The sequence below is a fragment of the Triturus cristatus genome, chromosome 4_1 (genome assembly GCF_964204655.1).
Source record: "Triturus cristatus chromosome 4_1, aTriCri1.1, whole genome shotgun sequence".
Taxonomy (NCBI): Eukaryota; Metazoa; Chordata; class Amphibia; order Caudata; family Salamandridae; genus Triturus; species Triturus cristatus.
Genome location: NC_140585.1, coordinates 681,531,196 through 681,557,083, shown reverse-complemented (window position 1 = coordinate 681,557,083; position 25,888 = coordinate 681,531,196). Strand labels below are relative to the sequence as shown.

The following is a 25,888-nucleotide window of genomic DNA, read 5'->3' as shown; positions in this document are numbered from 1 at the left end:
TTCAAAATGAATGACAATTATTTATGCACTCACAACCACCCATCCAGTCAAAACACACTACATTAATGGATCAATTCAGCCTGTTGAACCAATTGTGTTAGTCCTTCTTTTTGGTGTTTTTAATTTAAGGTGGAGTTGTTCTACTTTCTGTGACTTGTTCAGTCCAGTCCTTAGTGAAGATGTGCTGACACATAAATATATACCGATATAACAAGCTCAAGCTGAAAGGTTATAAGTATTTTTTCTCAGCAAAAACCTTTTCTGTCCACTCCTTTTGTCTCAAGTCTTTTTAGTGCTTTGGGAAGAATTACCTACAAAAAAGACAGTTTGGTAAATTGTCAGTTCTTCCAGTTCTTGTGTGTTTCCCAAGTTCATGCGATGCAATGTGAACGAGATTGAATCGTCCAGGCATGAACTTTATGGTTTATTTCGAACTGTGAATATAGGTTGTTCTTTGTAGACCTTCAAAACACGATTTACAAAAGGGTGTCCAAACAAAGATTGACTAAATACACCACCATTTCGCACTGTTTATTTATTTGTTAGTTTATGTGGGAATGTATGTATATATTTAGCTATCTATCACTTTATTTAGTTGATTTGAAGTGTTCCAACATGTTGCCAAAGCCACTTCACAGCTTCCTGACTGCGACGTTTGTGCTATGTTCATCACATCTACATGGAAACTGACTGCACAAGGCCCTCATTGAGGACACTTTTTCCCACACAGTTTTGCTATTGGTAAAATATATTGTGATGGTACACCAGAATGTAGGATGTGCCCACAAACAGAATTGTTAGTTGGAAGGTAGAACAGTGTTCTGGAAACCACATTTCATCAAACTGATTTATAGTTGTAAGTTAAACTAAACAAAAAATGGAAGACTGCTTAACTCTTCTTATTTCCTTATAGGTTGCATTATCTCGCTCAGGACAGACAAAGCCCCACGTCGATTTTCTCCTGGACACACACCCAGTCTCATCTGAAGTAGTCATTCAGCGCTCCTCAGTGCAGGATGGAAATGCCCTTGTGATCACTGGAAGAAAGGTGAGGGAAACATTTACCTCAGCTATGACACTCATTTTGAGAATCTCAGAAAACTTGATTTGAGTAGAAATTTTAATTTATTTCCAAATTAGGTTTTTGATTTCTGAGGTTGTACCATATCCTCTAACATCCAAGAAAACTTGACTAACCTGTAGAAATCAGTGCAGTAAATACCAAACACCACGGTATTGATACATCCAGGTGCACAATAACTCATGCAGACTTCCCACATTGCATGCAATAGACAACTAAGTGGTAACACTTTGCGAAGTTGTGTTTAGTAGAACTGGTACTTATATGAGAATACTGCAGATATATGTAGGTGCTGTAAAGTTGAGCTCTTGGATGGGGAGTAGTGAGAATGCTTATAGAGGTACATTCTGCTGATTGCCTTCACTTTATTTTTCCATGTTTAAATGGACTTTTACAATTTTTTGTAATTTGCAGCTCATCAATGGTAGTGTGCTTAATACTGAGCTTAGGAGACCAATTCATTGGCACAAGCAAGACATGATGATCCAGGAAGCTGTCCAGTGATCCTGAGGTCCACAAACTCATAGATCAGGATCCACACTACTGGGTTACAATAGAGATGTGGTGAACTCCCTATTTGACAAGGATACAGATATATAAGTACAGGAGATTTTCAGTGCAGGAAACAAGCAATATCCCACACCCAGTAATCCTGGTGTTGAAACACAGGACCAAACATGATCGAGTAGAGCGGTATCTGACCAGGGGAAACCCTTTGCACATCTCATAATCAGGGCCATGGCTGGCTGCCACTAGTGTATTCGCAGTAGGAAATACCGAATTATTTGAGAATGGCAAAAGGGGTTCAAGTTAGAGACTAAGAGTTGGAGGCAATATTGATCATTTAAGACTCAATGTGAGAGAGGAGCTTAATTTGAAAACCCTTCCTTTTTAAAACAAGAAATAGGGCATGGAACCATTTAAAACAACAGGCATCAAATTTTACAATGGAAGGCTAGCAGACACAGGGGTATGTGATTATGCTTCAACTCTGCGCTGACTATATTTAATGCTGCATCATTGACACGGCCATCTGCTATGACCTAAGGGGCACGAATTTCACGATTGTAGGGCTGGAACATAGAACAACCACTATTGTTTTACTCCCAATTAGGAACTTTCTCAACTTTGTGTGAGTATATAATGGTAATCATTAAATACCAACACTCATCTTCCCAACCCTAACTTAGGGTAGGGAGATACATTTATCATTCTTTTGGTCCTGATGGAACGCCATGGATTCTCCTGGACCACTAAGGCGTGAAACATGTTGACCTACAAGACCTACACTATTTGCACCCATCACTGAGTAGTTTCTCCTAATTTTTAAGAGCTAACAATTAACACACTGCTGTTATGCCTAGCATGGGGACCTCAGAATAAATTTGTATTTTGGTACTCCCTAGGTATTTTTAGCTCACCACTTCACCCACCCCACACACTCACACTCACCATCACGGCTATTTGATTAAAAGATCTCTGACAAAGAGCCCTCTTGTGGGACCTGTGAGGTATTGCAGCGCTGACCCCACGAGGAGTAAAAGCCAGATGATGAAACATGACATCCACATGGGTGTGTGAGGGCAGTACTTGCTAAATAGGAAGATCCTTTCATGTGTTCCATTTTTTCACCCTGAAATATACTCTTTCAGGAACAATAACATTATTGATATTTCCATAAGTCTCCAAGCAGTCAGATCATATAGCATCGAAGGCAGAGTCATAGTTTTTGAGACAATATGACATTATTTCTAAATCAGCTTGCCTAGTTAACTTACTAGTCCAGTCCTCTATCTGCAACTGTTTTGACCTGGCAATTTTACATAGACAGCTATTAGCGCGCACACCTGCTCAGCTCCATGATACCTTTTGTGATGATCATATGCTCTACAAATATACAGATAACATACACGCATAACATTTTGAAGATTTACAGTGCCTTAGGCTAGTCATTTTGCATTTACCATCATTTTCGCATTCCAGAGTTTACACAATTTAGTACAAAAAATAAATTAAGGAAGCATTTCCAGCATTAGAATGGGATGCAAGATCTAGAGTTCTAAGTCTGTGTTCAATTTAATTCTGTTAAAATGTGTTTCTTGGTGAGCTACACTCATTAAACATTGGAAAATACACAGACAGCATTTTTCATTTTGCATCACCTGCATTGAGCCTTTGCTTTCAAATGTAGCTTTTGATGCTGCTAGGACAATTAGCACACTTGTAAAATAATTTTCTGCTGAATAATTAAAAGCCGAAGGTCAGGCAGACGGGAAGAAACGTTTTGAAGGAAATCATTTACCAAAATCATGATCATTTGGATACATTCAATTTTCAAAATTATTTTCAAAATACCAAATGACGTCCTTGAACTAGTTCACATGAAAACAGGACATTGTCCTTTTCGTCCTCTCTTCACTTAAAACCAAATGTATAACTTCAAAATATAATTTTTCATTCCCAGCAATGGTGACTGGAAGCCCATTTTTAACTGAAGATAGTGCAAGATCTCACTTCTGGTGTGGTTTCATTCCTTTTGCAATTTGATGAAAGGGAGTATTTTTTGAGTTCCCATTCTTTTTCCTAATTTTATTTGTTTAGAATCATCTGTAGGGTATCAGGTAAACCAAGTAAATAGGTTGTCTCCTTTATCCTTGCATTCTTCTAGGGTTTACTCTGTGTCTTGTGGTTCATTGTGTTGAATGCAACAGACCGGTCCAAGTGAATGAGCAGACAAGAGTTGCCGTTATCTAGAATATGTAAAGAGTTATCTATATCTATCAGCTGAAGCTGGGCGGTCCCCATGCTATTACACAAACCAGGTTTGTACTACGCTTGTAGGTTGCTGTCATGAGTGTTTCGTTTAAGTTGCCTGCCTTCAGAATTTTCTATCCTTGCTAGAAAAAGGAGACCAGATACAGGCCTGACATTATTGAAGCCCTTATAATCTAAAGGGAAATGTTGCCCTCTTTAAAGCAGTAATCAAGCACACCAGGAGTGAATGAAAGATTCACTAAGCCTTTAGAAAAAGTGCACAATTGTGTTTCACATCCTTAGAAAGAGAGTTTTGAATGGGATCATTGAAGTGGTTAGATGGTTGTACATTGGCTAAAGTATTGATTGGGGCATTGTAGGAAACCTCATTTAAATAATTTCGTGAATGTGTAATTTTTCTGCTTGTTCAAAGTAAACTCAAAGAATTTTGTTTGAAGGAATAACGAGAGTGCAAGTGATTATATTTTATTATAATAAATGAATTCCCCAAGTGTGTCTGTTAGGTCCTCAACTTTGAAATAAGAATGTGGATTGGTTTAAAGTGGATTGGTTGCATGTTACCATTTCAAATAATGTTTGGGTTGTTTTATGGAAGGGTCAGTTTGGGAATTAATGTAAGATGTCTCAGCATTGAAAATGTACCTTTCATACAGTCTTCTACGGGATAGTAAAGTTTCCAAATTTGACATTGAGGAATAATATGTCCAGGTTTTTAAAATAATTTTCCATGCCATTTTGATGGTCAGTTCCACAAGAACCCTTTCTGACAATGATTCACATTTTAGTATTTTGAGAGATACTCATAGATTAATTAATTAATGTATGCAATCATTTATGTTAATAAAATTACATGTTTTGCGGAATCTAGATTGGTGACTGCTAAGAATGCCTGCAATGCCTAAGTAGTTTCGATAACACAGGACTGGTTTGGCTTTATCAATTGCTCTAACTGTTTAGCTCAAAGTGAAAGAATTTGCTAAAATGCCTACTTCTTAAACTGGCAATGTTTTTAGCTGGTTGATTATTAAAGCAGAAGGGGATACTTGGTTTACCATGCTTTCATTAATTATTTACAACCTACATTTATGGCTTCTATCGAGGTTAAGTGCCAGCTTATCCAGTTTAATCCAAACTATGACTTGAAAAAAGATGGCAGATAAGAAAAAGATGGTCATCTCTGATAATCAGAAGCACTGTTTCAAATGGAAACATTGTACTAATAGTTTTGCAGACATTGTCTGCTCATGCTATGCCTAGTGGTTTAACAAGTATGCTATGTTAAGTGCAGAAGCATTTGGAACGAAATAAAAGAAAGAATCAAGTCACTATGAGCTTTCCTTGCTTTGGTAGAAACCTAGTAATCGATTGATTGAAAGACCAGAGACAAGTTAGACAACCTACAAATAATCAAAGTACCCCAATACATATCCACACAAGTACAATCAACATCAACATATTTCCAGCCCATAAAACTAAAAATAGGTGACAAAGAAGAGTCAATTCCAATGAGTAAGAATTCTGAATAATACGCTGTTTCATCATTTTTGTTGGACTAACAAACAAAATAAAATGTAGCAGTAAATAAACATATGAAGAAATAGAAACAAGAAAAAGGGAAAATAGTGTTTCAGTTTGACATTTATATGCTAAAGTATCGTGTGTTTACCCAAAGTGGGGCATAAACTTGGTACAGTGTAAGACTGAGTAATAAACAAAACAATAAAACTCGCAAAGGCAAATTAGCAGAGCATCAAAGTAGGATAGAATGATCATGAAAATTGTACTTTCATAGACTTTTGAATCAAAATAAAGATGATGCATCAATGAAAAGGAGAGGCAATGTGTTCCAGACATTAGGTCCTAACATGGGAAAAAGAGCATCATTTAAAAAAGGTACATAGAAGCACAGGAAAAGATAGAAAGCACAGAGTGGACTGGAACAAAGAAGGAGGAGAATATAAAGAAACCATGCAACATAATAACAAATCAAGAATTAACACAAAGTAACACAAAGACAGAGAAAATGCAAAAAAAAAGTTTTAATTTTTTTTCAAGTTGAGTTTGAAAAAACTGGAAGACATCCATAAAGTGCAAAAGGATCAAAAAAAACTTTGGCCTCGAGAGAAGCTAAAAGAGAAAACAAGAAAATCAAAGTGGTAATCATCCACAGAAAAGTGGAACTCACATCCACAGGAGACAAAATTAGAGAACTATGGAACAGTACAAAAAGAGAAGCACCTGTAAGACACCATGGTGAACAGAGTGAAGGGTATAGCAAGACTGTTTCCAAAAAAAAGAAAAGGTTTAATGAGCCAAAGTGGAGTGAAACTAGTCTTAAACTGATCAAGGAATGTCCAGTGTAGAAAAAGAATTCAGAAGTGTAACATTATCCTATGTGTCATAAGCTTGGTGCACCAAAGGACGCTTATCATGTTGTACATGCTAAATAAGGTTGGAAACATAAAGCAGTTTCAGTGGAGTAGGCAATACGGAAGCTGAATTTAATAGGAGAAAATAGATGATGAGTATGAAGAAATGTACTGAGTTAAGTAAACACAATACGTTGAAGTATTTTAAATAAGTATGGAAAAAGAGAAATTGGGAGGATTGGTGAAATCAATGTAAGGTTCTTTGAGCAAAGGGAGAGCAACAGCAAATTTAAAAGACGCAGGAAAGATACCACTATAAAGTGAAATATTGAGTAGTACAGAAAGACATGGACGGAGATAAGGAAAAACTAATAGAAGTTGTTGTTTTGGGACAGGTCAGAAGGGTCAAATGTCCCAACTGCAAATTGTAGAAAAGAAGTAAAAGAAAATCTCTGCACCAGAAGATAGTTTAAAAGAGGGAGAATAAGTTGAAGAGGGAGGTGGAGATGTTGCAGCTAGAAGTAGAGAGGTTATGGACAGGAGAAGAAAAGGGGGTTTCAGATGAAACAACATAGAAGCAAAGTCATAAGTCTTAAAGGAGGAACTAAGAAAACGGTAGGCAAAAACAAGCAAGAAGATTATTGAAGATGGAACGCAGACATTGTGGGTTGATGGAATAAGTAGTAATACATGCTTAAAACTAGGTTTCTTTAGCTGGTTTCAAATGAGCAAAACTGAGTTCATGAAAAGTAAGAAAGCAAGAAAGAGAAACCAATGTTTTATGCATATGCATAGCTATTCAAACTGCAGAAGAAAGGTCCAAAAAGAAATAGCTTGGCAATATGCCAGGGTTGAGGTTTACTGGAAGTTTGGAAAGCTGCAAAGGGAGCAAATGGAATAAATGTACCTATGATAATATCGGTAAGTGAGCTACAGAAAGCCATTGAAAATTTGTATTCAGTATGAAGACTAGTGACAACATCCGTAGCCAAGTTTTCAGGAGGCACATTACATAATTCACTAAAGAAAGTGTTAGTTAAGAGGCAAGTGGTAGTGCTATAGGCTATGAAACCAAAAATTGTGAAGAAAGTAAAAATGTGATCAGAGGGCAGAATGCCAGGTATCTGCAGAGTGCAAATGAAGGAGATCAAAGATGAGGTAAACAAAAGATAAAGCAAACCACCAAGAATATCTGTAGAAAGAATAGAAAGAAAAGATCCATTAAAAAAATCAGTAATGATTCAAAATAGGAACACAATTGAATCACTGGGGAAGTTAAGTGGGAATAATGTATAATAAAGGAAACCGCAAGAAGAAACCTTCGCAAAATCATCACAGAAGCATGAAACAGCTCCAGTTTTTAATTCATGGTGTTATTTTTACTAAATGCATTGCTAGCTACCACTGCTGATTAACCGAGGTAATCAGTTGAGCTAGCAATGTATTTAGTACAAAAATCCATTGTGGATGTAAACAGCATGTGGTGGCACAATCTATAATCTGTTTTTATAAGTGTCCACATGAGCACCTTAGTTATGGCCCATGTGATCACCCCGTCAGATAGATAGGGTTGATCACCCTGGCCAGTGTCATAAATATATACTGAAATTACTATTAAAATAGACTAGACAGAGACAAAAATGACACAACTCAATTATCTGGTAATTAATCTAAAGGTTTTTTGTATTGTAATATTGGTTTGACAATCTCCATTAGGCCGTGTGAGTCCACAAGGAATGCTGCAGCTCTACTGGCAAAGAACTGCCTTGATATGTGTATATTATTTCTTCTATCTAGACTATTTTTGAAGGTTTTTGCTTTATTTGTCTCTAGGAAAGAAGCACAGAGCTTACCCATAAGCTACATTTGAATAATACACTGGGTAGTTTAAACCAAATTAGAACAATACCTTGGTGTGCAGTGCTGCAGTATTGATTTACATTTGTTTTGCTGAAAATGCATCAACAGTAATTTGTAAGTTTACAGAACTTCATATCCATCAAATCTTTAATTATGCTTATGTTTCCTAATTTTTGCTCTTGCCAATAGATAACCAAGGTGCCCTTGAATGGTCCTGGGTGTGATCACTTTACATCATGTGGCCAGTGCTTTTCAGCGCCCCCATTCATGAACTGTGGATGGTGCAATAATCTCTGTAAAAGGAAGATGGAATGTGTTAATGCTGTGTGGACCCAGGAATCTTGCCCTCCCACTATTCATAAGGTACATGATTTTATGACTGATGATTATATAACTAATTGCACAACGCAGAATGTAGTAGGATATTGTTTTGTACATTTAACTTAAAAGAAAATCATGACAGAGATATGTTCCAGTAAATCAAATTTGGAACACTTTGAATTCAACACATAGGCAAGTGTTGTCAGTGTAATGGGAGATACCTTTTATTGAACCAATAAAATCAGTGCTTGCATGTTTGTGCATCAGCTTTTGCACCATGCTGGTTTCTTCAGATTTGTAACATATTTGCTCTGGACTTGAACAGAAAACAGCTCTGCTCTGCTGGTGTTCATTCGCACATATATTATCCCACTGTAAGATGTACACTTTGCTTCTTAAACATATTACTAATATGGCACCTTTTCTTCTCATGGGATGGGGCACTAGTAGAAACTAAGAGCTTGATTTGGAGCTAGGTGGATGGGGTAATCCCTCACAAATGCCACAGACATCCCCTCCATCATATTACAAGTTCCATAGGATAAATGTACTTGCAGTAGGACAGACAGGATACCCGTCACTTTTGTGATTAAGTAGCTCATACACCAAATTTTAAATTAGATTCTAGGTAGTGTTCAAAGAGCAGCAGCTTCAAGAGCAGGTATTTGTTTTGAGATGCTGTCTAAATGCTATCAATTTACGTTTCTAACCATAAAAACTAGTTAACAATTTCAAAGTTCTCTCTCAAACATCATGCCCTATTTCAAAGCTCTGTTGCATGGGACCAGTTCTCTTCAGGATGAAAATGTAAACACAGGCTAATGAAAGTTTGGTAGCCTATTACAGAAAAAGAATTCAAAATCATACATGAAGCCACAAATCATCTACAAATCAAAGCACAGAAATGGGTAATATCAAACATTTTGTAGAACGTTTATAAACTACACAATGCCATAAATGGATGCTTGCTTCAAAAGTGCATGTTATAAATACTTTTTTACAATTTAGTTTCATTTTTATAAACAATACACAACTGTTATCAATTCCCAAACATAAATGGTCAAAATGTGATAGAGACAACAGTGGAACAAATAAAGTGATAACAGTCTACTGTGCCTAGTGAATTTATAATCATTTTAACCTCATTTTCGAAATTCTAAATAATAATCACACATGGATCATGTTATTATCTAATGATAATCAGAAGCAATTTTTTTAAGTAAGACATTTATGCGTTGGTAACAGCATTAAACTATTATACTCCAAATCAAATGGTTGTTTTCGCTATATTGCCGCTTATATATCGACCTACTAAAATGCTACATCCACTAAATCAGCTAACACTATTTCATTAAGTTAAACTTTTGTACTTTAGTATAGCTTATTTTTCTTATCTTAACAACAAATCTTATTTTGATGATATAGTGTAAGTTAATATTGTGGATGCAATTGTTTGTAGATCAATATTTTGACTGTGATGTAGTGATAGTGATGCTCAATAATGTATCTGTGAAGACAAATATATGAACATTCATCTTTAATACAGTAAAGAGAATAATCATCTTACAACCCACGTATAAAAAGAACATATGTATATTGAAGGACAACATGAAATAATAAAATATATGTTATCTGCTATGTCAATTACTTTGTAATTATCAGTGAATGACAAGCTTGCAAATGTTAGGGATTGCCCAGAGAAAAATGGAATGTGCAGCAGATAAAGACCATTAGTCCCATCTAGTCTGCCACTTTCCCACCCTTTCAAGATATATGGACCCTAGACAGAGACAGAAAGAGACCCTGATTCACAGTGGGGTGGGTAATTCCAATCCTTCCACAAACAGGAGTTTACACAGGCATCAGAATTCTAAGTTTTGCAGTAAATACTGCATGGCTGCACTTTTCCCCTAACAATTTTCATCAGGTCAAAATTGCCAAAATGCATTGGTGGAAAATGGCCAAAGAATTACTGCTACATGTGAAATAAGTGTGGTAAGCATGCCTGTTTCCACAGTTAATATCTCATTTTCTTTAGGCAAACTCGTACTCAGAAGTATTACTCCCTGCAGGGTAAACACTCCACCATGAGGAATTTGTAGTTGCTGGGTGCAGTAAATATCCCCCACATTATGTCAAACTGAGAACCAGTGCTGTGTTCTTTGAGGAGATAGTTGACAATCTTTCAATTTAATATGTACTTCTTAGCTTGGAACTCAGACTGACATGTGGTTAGTTTATGGATGATATTTGTACAATCCATCGTCAGATTTAAATGATTATGATCTGCATGCTTCTGGAAAGTTACACCAAACTTGTGTTCCTGTTGTCCATCTACAGTTTAACCTATAGATTGAAAGTGTGAGGGGAAATTGAGCCTTGTGGACTGAGAAGGGTGTAAATGTAAGTGTAGAGGAGCTGTTCTATATTTCAAATGTTGTGGCCTGTTAGTGGGGTAAGATTTAAACCATGTAAGTACCTTGTCTATCCACAATCTATTAGGTTGTACTGTCAGATTATTGTGATCAATTGTATAAAAACTCAATGCTAGATGTAGCAAGAAAAGCTAAATCCATATTGAAGGTCCCAAATTGTGATGGTTGTCAATACACTCATTAAATAGAATTAGGACACACTTTTTAAGTAATTTGGAAAGGTATGGGAGACCACTAATAGATCGGAAGTTTTCATTTTGCTATATTTTGCGTTTTGCGGATCATACTGAGACATTTTGTACTAAGTGACTCCACTTTGAGAAATGTTTGTTGTTCCTATGATTGGAGACTGCCAATGTTACAAAAGACTGTCTAATATAGTAAGGTTTTGAGATAAGAGGAGGTCTTATCATTTGATTGTAGCCATTGTATTGTTACGTCTCCCATAAAAGAAGTCTCCTATAAAAGCACTCACAAGAGGCTTTTACAGGTGATCCGAAATTAACTCTGTTAAATCTTCAGTAAGTGAGCTTGTCCTATCAAGCGGCAGACACTGATGCTTAGTCTAGTGGGCTTGTTCAAACTCAAGTAGATCGCAGTGATAAGAAATTCAAAGCAAGAGAATGTTTGTGTCCTATTCATTTTACATAGGAGGGGATCTTTGTAGATGACAGTTACGCAGTTACCCTTTTTCTAGAGTAACTGGCCTTGCATAGAATCTGGTATCCTTAAGGTAGTCGTGTGTTGAAATGACTCATTGAGCCACATCTTGGTGACAGCCATGATGTCTTTGTTACAAACTATTGCTTGGAAAGCAGCTAAATTAGCAACTGTGGCTAGGTAATTTGGAAGGGTGCAGTCAAGGTAGCCATAAGTGGTCAAAGTTAGCTTTGTTTTAGAAAATGAGATGTCCACTAGATTGGAATGAGTGACAGTGCTGGGATTATTTCTGGTCTGCTTTGGCTTCTAGATTCCTGATATTGTTTGATGTCCACCCAAGAATTTTTCATTGAGATTAGGCGTATCAGGAAATTGTTGAGGTATTTAGGGTCTTGAGGGTGAGGGAAAGATAATGTATTCATCTTTGGTTTCTAAGGTGTAATTTTGGCTCAGCAAAAATGCTACTGATTGGATTGGGTTGTACTGGAATGGGGAATGTTACAATAAGGATGGCAGTGGTGGACATTTCCTATATGCTATTATCTGGATTCTGAGTCAGTGTCAAATTAATGTGTAACTCTATTTGCGACTAGGTCTTGTAACTGAGTCAGATTGATAAAATATTCAGCAATGGGACATTTAATTGATTCGTTTAACTGGATAATAGAGTCAATTTTGTTGCTATAACAATCTTCCTTGATAGCACAAAAGTGCGGCCCAGGAAGCAAGCTGAATTGGTAATGATGCCACATGCAATTATGTGATTCAGTATCAGATGAATCGAATCTAAAACTGAATTGGGAGAGCTGAGTGTCTGTCCATAAGAGTGTTGCCATCAGCTAAGAAGATATCAATGTGATTGTTGTCAGCTGCAATTTGAGAATCAAGTATATCAGTGGTATGATGGACAGCGTTGATAGAGAGATTGACTTTGTATTTGTTGTTTAGGTTATTCTGTTTTGTATGTTCTGTACCTGGTGATGCATAATCTGTAAAGCGCTCTGATACCCTCGGTGGTCAAGTTAGCGCTATATAAAACTTTCAAAAGAAATAAATCAGTAGTGATGTGTGAAGTAAAATCTGGAAAGGCTACAGCAGTAGACCTTGGATCTAAGACGGTGCTGATTTGTGAAGGGGATGGGTAGCCCTCAGTAATTTTTTTTTTTTAACATTTTTATTCGAAACCGTTGGTACACAGTAAAATACAGACAAGGGCCTACAACCACCAGGGCCGGCCGCTATAGAGCCCGAGGGCCCGCAGTGCAACGCCACATCTTCAAATGGACCAGAAGCTAAGCTCCCGGCAGTTCGTGAGCCCATGCAACAGGCCGTGGCCATAGGCCAATAGCAAGCAGAATAAACAGTTTCATTTTTTATCAAATATAAAACACACAAGCCCTCAGTAATTGAAGGAGGAGTGGCAATGTTAGTGATGTGTGTGTTGACATTAAGAGCTGTGGCATTTGGAGATGTTTTGCCTGAGATTATATTGATGTGAGAAAAGGATTGAAAGACCTCAGAGACCTCAATAGGTATATGCAGAATGAAAATTAGCGGTGTTGATGTGGCAGTAATGAGGGATTATTCAGTGCTTTTTTAAGGGATCTGCAAGTAGCAATACAAATTTGTATGTATAACTGCAAATGTTATAAGTGGCAGGCACAATAACTGCAATGCAACTATCCCAACCCCTCTATCTTCCAACTTGATTTGTTTGATGCTCACATTTCAACTCAATTTTTTACACTTTGACTACTGAATGGACAGAGTGACTGAAATATTTCTTCACCTGGAAAGGTGCTTCGGTCTATCCCATCTATTGATGCTTGTGTGCGACATGCATGCTATCTGGCTGTATGTGTTGTGTGGGACTCTATGTATTTTTTGGGAACATGGGTACCTGTATGTCTGTCTAGCTATGTGACACTTGCCTTCTCAATGCCTGCATCTTGAAGACATACATGGTCTTGAGCTTGCTTCACTACTATTTGAATAATAAAAAGATGACTGGTCCCACATAATCTGCCATTTCCTGCCTGTTCATAACACGAGTCCTAAATGCTGGGTTGGGATGGCCTATTTGGCAATCAGGCATGCCCGATGGGCTGGTCTGACAGTTCAGTGTGTGGGCTGTTTTTTTTAGCTGTTCCTGGGCCTGTTTTATGGTCTGCTGGGTGGTTATTACAGGTAATTTCCCTGAAATAAAAAAAACATTGCTTGCAGCATGCTCAAATCCATGCCATTCTCCATACATTGCAAACCACTTAGACCGAGTGTCTTTACTAGTTCAAAGCTGCCCCAAATAGCAAAAATGGGACGCTTTTATAGCTATCTAATTCACTATTGGGGGCCACTTTAATTTGGGTGCCCGACCTATTTTCTATCCCAAACTGACCCTGCCTAAATGTCTCCAAGCTTTATACTTTAATGATGTACGGTATTACTTCAATGCTTCTATATGTGAATGTTTTTTGATGATGCTGACAGTCTGTAAAACATAAATGTCACACACCCAATGATAGCAACGTGTAATGTTACTCTTGAACTCCCGCCCCTCTACTGTCTTGTTCTAGAAGTACAGGTGCTCAGTAATCAATCATCCTTACTTACCAAGATATGTTATCTATCACGCTGAATCCCATTTGCACAAACAGGATCTATCACACGGCACTTAGCAATCCTTAGGGCTGGCTGAGGTTTGCCACCTATCACATCCACGGGGCATGCTCAGTTTTGCAAATCCATCAGATAGTAATCTCCCAATTCTATATTTTGATCACTGGATGTACATGTAGACTGAAGTATTCCATTACTTAGTAAAAGTAATTCTCCGTAAAAAGGCAAAACAATGAACGGACATTTACACTCCACCATTTTATCTTCCTCAAACTTCGATTTTCTCTGCAAAACGACCAAAGATGATAGGAACATGAAGAAGGCATGTGCTTGTAAATCCAGCTGTCTGTAGGTCCCTCTCTCCATCGATGTGTATATGCTTCTTTGCTCGATGAATGTATGTGGGTGTGTATGTGTATTCTATGCGTGTGTGTGTTTGTTTATGTGTGAGCCTGCCATTGTTCATTTGTATTAATGGGATACCTGCTTTTCCTTTTGCCTGTGTACATGGCTAGCTGCGTATCTGGTCGTCCGTGCCTGCATATACCTGTTTGTCTCTGTACTTGGCCTGAGCCTGTGTGCTGGTGGTAGCAAGTGTAGTTGGTGTTTGTGCATGGACTGCGGATTTGTCTGTGTCTGTGCAGGTGAATATATGTGTGACCTGTGTCCATATGTGTATGGATGTTGTGTGCCTTAAAAAAAACGAAACCCCTTTCCTTTATCAATGTTTACGTATTACTAAAAAAGGACAAAAAACGTAATTTGTGGCTTATAAATTCTGGTCACAGGAAGATAAAATAAATGCAAGCTACTTGAGGTATAATCCTTAAATATTAGATGCTGTTGTTTCTTTGGCTTACACTGAAAGGGTTCTAATGGAGGTATCCTGGAAGCCAACCAAAATTAAACAAAGTATTGGATTGGCCGAATGTGGTGAATGGGCTAAGCTTCTGTTTTGTGCACTTTTAGACCTTTACTGCTCCTTTCCCACCATTGTTGAATTGTAGAGAATGCTTTACAATACACATAACACATTTCCTTGTTGCATTGTGTGAACGCATCAAAGACTGTCGAACACGTTTCTTTACACTTGAGCTTTAACTTCAGGATAGAGGTAACGTTACTATCAAAATGTTGTTAAAATGGGACTTGTAAGGAGCGCTTACAATGAGCGCTATGGTGCATTCACGGAAGCAATCTAAGAAATTACATTTATTGTGCCATTTGTGCCTGTAATTCACTATAATAGCTCTCAGGAAGGATCTCGTTTGTGTACCTTTTCCGTCAGACAGAGCAGTGACCCTTGTGCACAAGCAGAGGAGGAAATGGAAAGAAATATTATTTGTACTCCGAATTTTATCTTCTTCGGCCCCTTGGATTTGGTAGAGCCTGCCCAGGAGCTTGTTAGAAGAAGCCCTGCACTGCGCATGGTTTTTAAAAAGAAGTGCGTCGCACCTGACTGTCGATGCATTATTTATGCACATGATATATTGATGGTCTCTTTAATGGCTGGTCTGCAGTCTGCAGTCAGTCTGCGGCTTCTTCCTTTGATGATGGGGCCGTGTTTGGTTAATCGTCTTTCAGGCTTCTGGGAGAGTTTTTGAGCAGTCCTGTCGCTTTTGCTCCGGCCCATTTTAGTATCTCGCAATTATCTACTGGTACCCACTCTGGTCAGATGAACCTTTTTACTTGCCCAATAGCGTGGAGGGAAAAACACAATTATCAAAATTAGTGTCCGCAATTTGCCATAATCAAGGACTCGAGACTTAATCTCTTGGCTCTCTGGTTTTTATTATCAGCATAAAGATTTGCAGATACAAAGTCCTCAATACGAGGCACAACAAGTACATAGGCACTAACACAAATGCTACTCTACGGAGAATCCGCATACGGCTAAAAATAACTAAGAGTACAATCTCTAAAAGCATGAGGTAGAACACCACCAAGCAAATGTCGATACTAGGGACACTGAACCATACCATCTCTGTCCCTACTCTGCACTAGATGACATCCCTACTTAGCAATCCCTTGAGACCCTCATCGAATAAAAGGTGTCAGAGTGAAACTTCATAAGAAGACTTCACTTAGAGAGCTTGGTCTAAGTTGCCCCCTCTATCCCTTCGCCTAGCCTTCCTCTGCTCTGGGCTGCTCTGATCTGCCTCCACCCTCGGGGCGCTGTCCCTAATACAGAACCCCAAATCTCAGAACACGCCCTTTGCGCCTCCTCTTCTGCGGGGTCGTCTTTCAGTAAATTTCCACAGAGCGCTGTCCAGTTCCATCGTCCATCGCTTGGCCTTGAGTCCCAGACGCCATCCGCACTAGGAGTTACGATTGGCACATTCCAATACACTCCCATGTCTGGCTTTTACTACATAAGTCAATTTGTGAACAAAGAGCTTCTCTACTAACGAGCAACTGTCCTTGCACCTGGGGTGAGATCATGCAAAGCAGACATTCTTCACATCTTTTAAGTTGCAATTTACTACAGCCTAAAACCTCTACTGGAATAAATCCTTTTTGGCCTATTGCCCTTGGCTAACATAAGAAAATACCAGGCCTTTCGCCTCAACGATATATGCGAATTCTGGCCACTACTTCGGTTACACAAGCAGGTTTAAATCACAGTATTGACATTTACGTCTTTCTTTCATGTGTGGTCAACCTAAACAGTCCACAGACACGAAGTCTAAGTTACACATTTTCTAACACCACATTGTTCAAAAAGGACTAAGCTCTATGCATTGCTTCAATATATACATGAGATGCTTGTACATAGCTAACACTTCTATGGAAATCGATATAGGTTATACAATTCATAATACATTGCACACAAAATACCTGAGCACACATTTGATTATATGCGGGTGCCGACTAACAGTGAATATAACGCACCCCTACAATTTTCAAACTTTTAAGCGCTACATCAGTTCCCCCCTTTGATGACCTCCGTCATCACACCATTACATTTCTCTTCTTTAGAACTGATTTAGACCGCGCTAGTCATAACCTTGCCATGTCGAACTCCCTCCAGTCTCTTAAGACTCTCATATTGCTGCTCCTGGAGCTTCGCCATCCTTTTCTCGTTTGCCTTAAGAGCCCTTTCAACCTTGCCTCCTTGATACCACTTCCATGCCTTCACGCATCCCCACAAACAAATCACGCAAACCACAGCAATGATAATCGGCTTCAACACTGATCCCAGAAATCCTCTTCCCAAATTCGCAAACCAAGTTCCCACTCTTCCAAATCCTAATCCAATCTTCTCCCACACATTCTCCTCCGTCAAATCCATAATCTCCTTGTGAATAGTCGTGATGTTATCTATGTACTTCCCTATCTCCTTCGTGTTGTCTGGAATATATGTGCAGCATTCCTGAACCTTCAATAATTTGCAGACTCCGCCTTCTTTTGCTAATAATACGTCTAAAGCAAGGCGATTCTGCATAACCATATTCCGTATCGACAACATCTCTCCAGCCACCAACAACAAAGATCTCGCAGTGTTCATAGACAACTCATCAACCACAGTCGCCAACCTCCTGATCTTCACATCATTCAACACCACACCCATACTGGGTATCATTGCTCCGTATATGTCCCCAATCACTGCACCGGCGTTCGTAGCCCTACGTTTCCTAGACTGTCGCTTCGTCTCTAACAACTCCAAGTCCTCGGTGTGATAGATCTTCGGGAATATGATAGCCAAATAGCATATGCCATACCAATTCGCAGGTAGCCTGACATAAGCATTCTTCCCACATACATAATATACTGTCGGAATTACCTCTACTGGACCTACCATAAAATTCTTAGCAGAAGCTTCCACTGTGAAGGTCTGAGAACAAGTGCTATGTCCTACTGCGACCTTATCCGTATCGGATTGAGGCCGTCCAATACACAAATTCCCTCTCTGTACCTCATCTAACGCTATTGGTCCATAACTTCCCTTGGATCTGTGAGCCCTCTCCTCGTCTGTCCAATCTACTGGGCTATCTCCGGTGTGTCGTGTCTGGGTCAACTGTCGGTATCTGTCCTCTACCTGGTCTATGAATTTCTTCTCTATCTCCGATAACGCACATGTCAGGTTATTCCTGTGAGCATGCGCCGTATCCAACTTCATAGTCGGTCTAAAATACTTTAGGAGTCTGTCCTCTTTCTTGCTAGAATCATATTTGTTCAAATGCTTGATTGCTGGAACTTAAGGAAGTACCGTGTCAAAATTTGAAAAGAAATACTCGAACTGTCTCCTGTCATAAAATAAACTGAGCAATAAACTACAAGAAATCCCATATGTCAATGGGAGATGATGATACTTGATACCCTCATCCACTGAAGCAGGCAACTGCATGCACACATAGCAGTCCTTCACATCCATCGCATCAACATACTCATACAGCAGCCTTGCATACGCATTAAGCTTAAAATCACCCCTCGATAAATCCATGTGGAGTCTGCGATCATCCCTCAACTTCGATATTTCCTGTTCTCTGATACTGACACCTCTCTGCCCTGGGGTAATAGGTGTGGGTGCTCCCTGAACCTTCCCCTCTTGCCTGTGAGCCACCATGTATGAACTTATCACTACCGCAAATATGGTGACTATCACAACTCCTACCAATGTGCCTATTATCAATTTAGCCCTACGATGTGGGTTTGCAGGATCTGCCATCTTCGGAATGTACTCAGTGTCCAATACAGTCTCTGAAAGGGTATGTCTCTTTCTCATCAATGTCTCTTTCGTGAACTTAGGCAAACCTCCCTAACTTTTCTTCGTTCTATAACGGAAAAATCCCTGATTTTGTTCTTCTTCCGCTCGGATCTAGGTTATCTTCTTCTCTGCTTGCAACCTTCTCAAATCAATCTAACATAAGCGCTGGTCCCAACAGTTCCAAGACTCCTTGCAATATTTCAAGCTTAAGAATGATCAGTTCTTGTGGGTCTGGCACAGTCGTGAACGTCGGGAACTCTAAATTGTCCAAGATCATACCTCGAATGACACTCAGGAATGGCGGACTCGGAATATGAATCGTCAAAATTCCTTCGATCTCCAATCCCGGAACCTTCAGCAGTACTTCCACCCTCTGGAGCGGGACACTGTTGACCAATGTCATCGACCTCAACCTTCCCGTGCTCGGTAACCCTGGCATCAGTCACTTGATATGCCCACTCTGGTGAAGCGTACTTCCGACTTGGCACTCGAGTTCTCTTGGACCTTCTCACACCACCTTGAGGATTCTCCTCGTCACCTGATTCTTCTTCTGGTTCTTCCGAAACTGGTGCAAGGTCTATGTCCGGAGCCAACCTCAGGTTTACCCGATTCTGTCTTGCGGGCCAAACCCTTTCTGCTTCGGTAGTACCTCCGGTCTTCTCTTCGATACCCTGTGCACTGACCTCCTCTTCTTCGGCAGAACTTGATTCTGTACTACCCACTGCACCTCTTGCTCTTTCGCCGGTTTCTGGGTCAGTACTCCTTTCACGTTCTTCCCCAACTCGATTCAGTGCACCATCAGCCGCTTCAGCAACCCTTACAGCTTGACTGGCCCTCTCAGGAGGCTCTGTCTGCTCAATGGGATCTTTGTTCTCGAGAGGGGCTGTATCTTCCAAGGGTGCTGGAACTCTACGGGTATGAGAAGCATGCACCCAGTTCGGTAAACCTCCACACTTGACAGCTGTGTTCGTGACAAGGATCACTTGGAAAGGGCCGCGCCACCTAGCATCCAAACAACTCTTCCTCACGTGCTTTCGGACTAGGACCCAATCGCCTGGGTCCAAGTCGTGGCACCGGTCACTCGCAGCTGGAACCGTTGCTGTCTGCACCTGCTGAGACACAGAACGGACCACGTCAGCAAGGCCTTTACAATAGTCCAGGATCATATCATCAGTGATATTTATCAGAGCGGGAGCAGGTATTGCAGGCAAACGCATCGCTCTTCCCATGAGGATTTCATGGGGAGACAACCCAGTTCTCCTATCAGGCACACTTCGGAGGCTCATAAGGACCAAAGGTAATGCATCAGGCCATTTCAGAGACGTAGACGAACACACTTTCGCCATCCGAGCCTTCAGAGTTCCATTCACCTGCTCCACTATCCCTGAAGCTTCTGGTCTATAGCTACAGTGTAACTTCTGGTCTATATTCAGAGCAGCACAAAGCAACTTCATAACTTCGCTGTGGAAATGAGTTCCTCTGTCCGATTCAAAGGACGTCGGGAACCCGTACCTTGGAATGAGTTCTCTCAATAATAGTTTCGCTACTGTGAGTGTGTCACATCTGCGTGTAGGGTACGCCTCCACCCACCTGGAAAAGACACATACTATCACTAATATGTACCTCAACCCGTTACACTTCGGCATTTCGACAAAATCCAACTGCATCCTATTGAAAGGTCCCCCTGACCTCCCTATGTGGCTCAAAGTCACAGCGGTTCTTTTCCCTACATTCATCTGTTGACAAGTGACACACCTCTGGCACACAGTTTCAGCCACTGCACGAAACTTCGGGTTGTACCAAGTCTGACGAAACACTCTCATCATGGCATCCCTACCCAGATGTACAGCACCATGTATCAACCTCGCCATGGGATTCAACAAACTTTCCGGCAACACCGCTCGTCCATCATTTGAAACCCATATATCCACATCTCCCTTCTCACATCCCGCTCGTATCCAGCTGTCACGTTCCTGTTCCGAGACCCCTTCCTGAAGCTGTTTCAGTTCCTCCCATGAGTCGGCCATTGCTAACATCTGACCGTACACCACCTCCTCCCCAGTTTCCTCGACGTGGGTCTCAGTGAAGTTGCATCCCTGTTCTGCACAAAATCGGGCTACTTCATCAGCGTAGTTATTTCCCAACGAGACGAAATCATTTCCCTTTGTGTGGGCAGCACATTTAACAACAGCAATTTCATCAGGACCTTGCAATGCTTTTAACAGTTTCCGTACATGTTCACCATTTCTTATAGGAGAACCTGAAGACGTCATAAACCCTCTCTGGGACCATAGCTGTCCGAAGTCATGAACCACACCAAACCCATACTGGCTGTCCGTGTAAATAGTTACACGGATCTTGTCGGCTGCCAAACAGGCACGAGTCAAGGCAATGAGCTCAGCCACCTGCGCGGAGTGTACTCCTTCTAAACAAGCGGCTTCAACCACACCCGTGATGGTGCATACAGCAAACGCTGCTCTCAATCGACCGACACTGTCTCTTAAACATGAACCGTCCACAAAGAAAATCTCATCTGACACTGGGAGCGGTTCATCGACAATGTCAGGTCTCGGTTTGGTGCATAGTTCAGTCACATCGAGACAATCATGGTCCTCACAATCTTCGTTATCATCTATAATTGGAATAGGTAACAATGTAGCAGGATTTAAAACAGCACACCTCCTCAATGTCACATTGTCGGCTGCAAGGATAACTTGCTCATAACGAGTCAGCCTATTATTCGTGAGGTGCTGCGTTTTAGTCCTAGTCATCAACAGTTCAACAGAATGTGGCACATGTACAGTAAGAGGATGACCCATCACAATGCTCTCACATCTCTCGATGCTGACACCTGTTGCCGCAACGGATCTAAGACATCCGGGCAACGCAGAAGCTACTGGATCTAAAGTAGCTGAGAAATAAGCAACTGGTCTACGGACACCTCCATGATTCTGGGTTAACACTGCTAATGCGCAACCTTCTCTTTCGCAGCAGAATAATGCAAATGCCTTGTTGTAATCCGGCATTCCCAACGCAGGAGCGCTACATAAGGCTTCTCTCAGCCTCAGAAATGATTTCAAACAGTCGTCGTCCCATGGTACCGGATCACTTACATCCTTTCGCGTCAACCGCTGTAAAGGCTTCGCTTCAAAGGAAAAGTTTGGGATCCACTGGCGGCAATAGCCCACCATTCCCAAAAACATTCTAACTTCCCTCTGTGTCGAGGGAACTGGCATCCTCAGGATCGCATCAATGCGATCTGGAGACACTTTCCTTTTACCCTTCTCAATTCTGTGCCCCAAATACTGTACCTCAGGTAAACAGTATTGCAGCTTGTTTGGAGACACCTTGTGACCGTTCTCTCCCAGGAAATTCAACAACGCAATGGTATCGACCCTGCAATCATCTTCTGTCTCTGATGCGACAAGCAGGTCGTCAATGTATTGCACCAAAACAGAGTTTTTCAGCAACACAAGACCTTCAAGATTCTTCTTTAAGAGCTGATTAAAAATTGACGGGCTCTCCGTATACCCCTGTGGGATACGACACCACGTTAATACACGATTCTCTAGCCTAAATGCAAAAAGAAATCTACTCTCTTCATGTAGGGGAATCGAAAAGAATGCCTGACACAAGTCAATCACTGTGAACCATCCAGCTTCGCATGGGATCTGGAACAGTATCACAGATGGATTCGGTACCACTGGACAACATGGAACAACTATGTCGTTTATTTTCCGCAGGTCTTGCACTATCCTGAACTTCCCACTTGGTTTCTGCAATCCCATAATGGGTGAATTACATGGACTGCCCATGATCTCCACCAGTATTCCCTGCCTAATCATAGACTCGATCACAGGTTTGATCCCTGCAATTGTTTCAGGCGACAGTTTATATTGGGGTGTTCTCGGGAATTCCGCGTTTGGCTTAACCTGTATTTTCACTGGTTCCACTCCCCTGACTAAGCCGATCTCCTCTCCGCTTAGATCCCACACATCGGTCGATACAGACTCCCTCAAATCCTGTGGAAGCTCCTCCACTGTCAAAGCCGGGTACATTTCCACGCACACCCGCTGATTTGCAACCTTAAAGGTCGCGTCATCATCCCTTGTCTGTACCTCTACTCCTTTCGGGGTACAGTAGATTGTGCAATTGAGCTTACACAATAAATCTCTTCCCAACAGACAAACAGGACTAGAATCGCACACCACGAACTGATGTCGATCCCTAAAGTTTCCTATCCTGACTGGAATCGGTTCCGTTAAGGGGCTCACTAGCCTCTTGTTCGCCACTCCAACCACTTGTATGCATTCCCCCGAAAGGGCTACCCCCGGAATTACTGCTGACCTTATAGTTGACCTGGTAGCCCCCGTATCTACCAAAAAGGTAGTAGGGTGTCCATCGAGTTCTGCTTCCACAAAGGGTCCTCTCTGATCTACCTCTAGAATAGCCCTAAGTATGCAATCATCATCCTGACCTAAACTTAGCTGCGCCAGCAAATCTGCATCCCTCTCCTCTCCCACTTCGAACAGGGGCATCTGCAAATAAGTCCGAGCTCCCTGCTGTATGTTCTGCATCCTGGGTGGCTGGGGAACCTGCACCTGCGAGACGCCGGTCCCCCCTTGCATCATTCTCGGTACAGTCACCGTCTGTACCTGTTCTGCCCCAGGGACCTGACCCATTCCTCCCTCCATCTGCGGCTGATTATAGGGGTTCAAGGGACACTCGCGCCTCCAGTGTCCCACCTGGTGACACTGGTGACAGGCAGTCGTTTTTTTCAAGATCGCTACATCTATGCCTGTCCTAGGGTCAACGGGCCTCGGCCTTCCCTGACCCTGCATATTCTGATTCCCTGTCTGATAATTTCCCTGTCTCCGCACCACTGGACCCCCATTCGGCGGTCCCTGAGCAGCTTGCATCTGAATGAGCAATAGGTTATCCTTCATCTTCTTGTGCTTAGACTCAATCTCATCCGTGCAGTACCTGGCATACCGCAAGATCTCATCTACGGGCTTATTCTGCCAACAGATCAAATGCTGCTGTATCATGAGACTGACTTCGGGCTTCAAACCCAGCACAAACTTAGACACAAACTGTCCCATGTCCTTCGTTTCTAGCTCATCTAAACCACTGTACTGCTTAAAAGCCTTCAAAAGTCTCTCATAAAATTCATGCACTGTCTCCTTTGGCTCCTGCACCGTCCTGTCTATCTTCACCCAATCGATGTCCTGGGGTGAAACCTTCGATTTCAACCAGGTAATCACCTTATCGTACAGCCTCATTACCACGGGCGACGGACCATTTGTAACTATGTTCCTATCAGGCTCATAGTCCGGCCAATCAACAGCAATTTTACATGCGTTCCACAGATCTCCCGGAACCACGATATCGAATAAGGTGTTCAGATCTATCCACAACACCTTTGAAATTTTAACAAAACGCTCAACTTGCTTGTACCACTCTGCAGGCTTCTCCCTGAGCCTGGGAAAATCATTCGTAAATGATGCCAAATCCCCCCTGCTCCATGGTACATGCACATATCCTCCATTCGCCACCTCTCTCAAGGGAAGGATCTTTACCTCCTGCAAATCTCCTTCAGAGCTCCCTCCTTTCGCTCCCCTAGAATTCTTTTTCCTAGCCCATTTCTCTTGCCATTTGTCAAGCATCAGCCATATTCTCATGGCTACAATCAGTTCCTTAGTATGTGACCTTAGACCAACAACTCTTTTCTCTTCCAATTCCCGCTCAGTACAATGCATCCTATGGTTCCCTTGTAATGCTCTAGTCTTGGACAGATCCACCCCATATTCTCTAGCCAAACCCGCCAGTTTCTCATGTGCCACTCGTGCTTTACGAGTCACATCTTTTGCTACAAAAAGCAATTCATCTGGAGTATATGTCACTACTCTCTCAAGAGGTAGATTCCCATATATTATTTCATCCGCCTCTGCTTTAAGTCTTACTACATCTATCATTCCTGCCTTCAAGGCCCCTTTCAACACCTGACAACTTGCTCCACGTCCCTCATCATACTCGCATTCCGGTTCCTGCTCTCTCCTTTCTTCTGGTAGTTCTATGGGAGCAGAATGGCTCGTAAAGGCAACTGGGGTTGTCCCCGCTCTGCCCATATTCCAGCTCATTTGCTTCTTTGGCGGTACCCACGACCCTGAATCTGATCTCGACTCCATCAGAGTCCTCGGCCTCACCGGTCTCTCGTCCTCTTCGCCCCTAGATGTGTCTGACACCGCTGCTAATGGTGTACTCCATTGTACAGGGCTTGGAGGTCGGGCCGTTGCCCCTTCCAACTCACTTTCCCCGCTTTCTCTCCTCGTTCTTTCTGCCACTCGTTCTGACCTCTCTCTTTCCTCTGATTCCGGACTGTATATCGACACAATCGGTCCAATGGTGACCGGTACCCTCAAGGCATCCGGTAACCTCATCTCTCTTTCAATCCTCCCACTAGACTCAGACTGACCCTGTGAACTCGCAGTTTCAAACGAAACCAACCCTTCCACTCGGGTCTCAGGCTGGATTGTTACCCTCCTAGAGTCTCCCCTCTCACCCCACCTATCATCCGCTTCATCTGGATTATAAGGGGGTGGTCTCTCGTCTAGCAATCTTTGCAATACCCCATCATCGGAATCACTATCTTCCTCTTTCTGTGCTTTCCCATGCCTTATCCCAGTCTCCTCCATTAGCGCGGGATACAGTTTCGCTTCCTCAATTGTCTGTACTCTCCATCTTTTCTCCGCTGCATCCCACTTGGCATCCTGAAATGCCCTAATCGACTTCCTCATCCTCTCCTGACTTCTTCCCTTTTCCTTATCGTGCGCTGCTCTAATCCACGCATGTAATGCTTCAAACTGTGCTGGTCTTGGCAAGGGTTTTAAGGACCCCATCACCGTCTTCAGTTGGTACAGCACTGCTAGTCTAAATGAGCCATACCTCGGGAAAGCTAGTTCCCCTTCGCCTTGTGTAACCTTGTGCCAATTCTCGATCCAAACTATAGTATGTAACCCCACATTCTGTGCCATGTAATGTGCCGGGGTATCCTCGGGAGGGG

The 25,888-nt window shown here is 41.5% G+C and overlaps 1 protein-coding gene across 1 annotated transcript in view; it reads left to right on the top strand.

Moving 5' to 3' along the window:
- Positions 1–25,888, top strand: part of MET (MET proto-oncogene, receptor tyrosine kinase) — a 347,052-nt gene that overhangs the window by 193,491 nt on the left and 127,673 nt on the right. The window contains exons 4-5 of the mRNA XM_085653147.1: positions 914–1,048; positions 8,275–8,448. Coding sequence (XP_085509273.1) covers positions 914–1,048; positions 8,275–8,448 — 309 coding nt within the window. The remainder of the gene's footprint in view (positions 1–913; positions 1,049–8,274; positions 8,449–25,888) is intronic.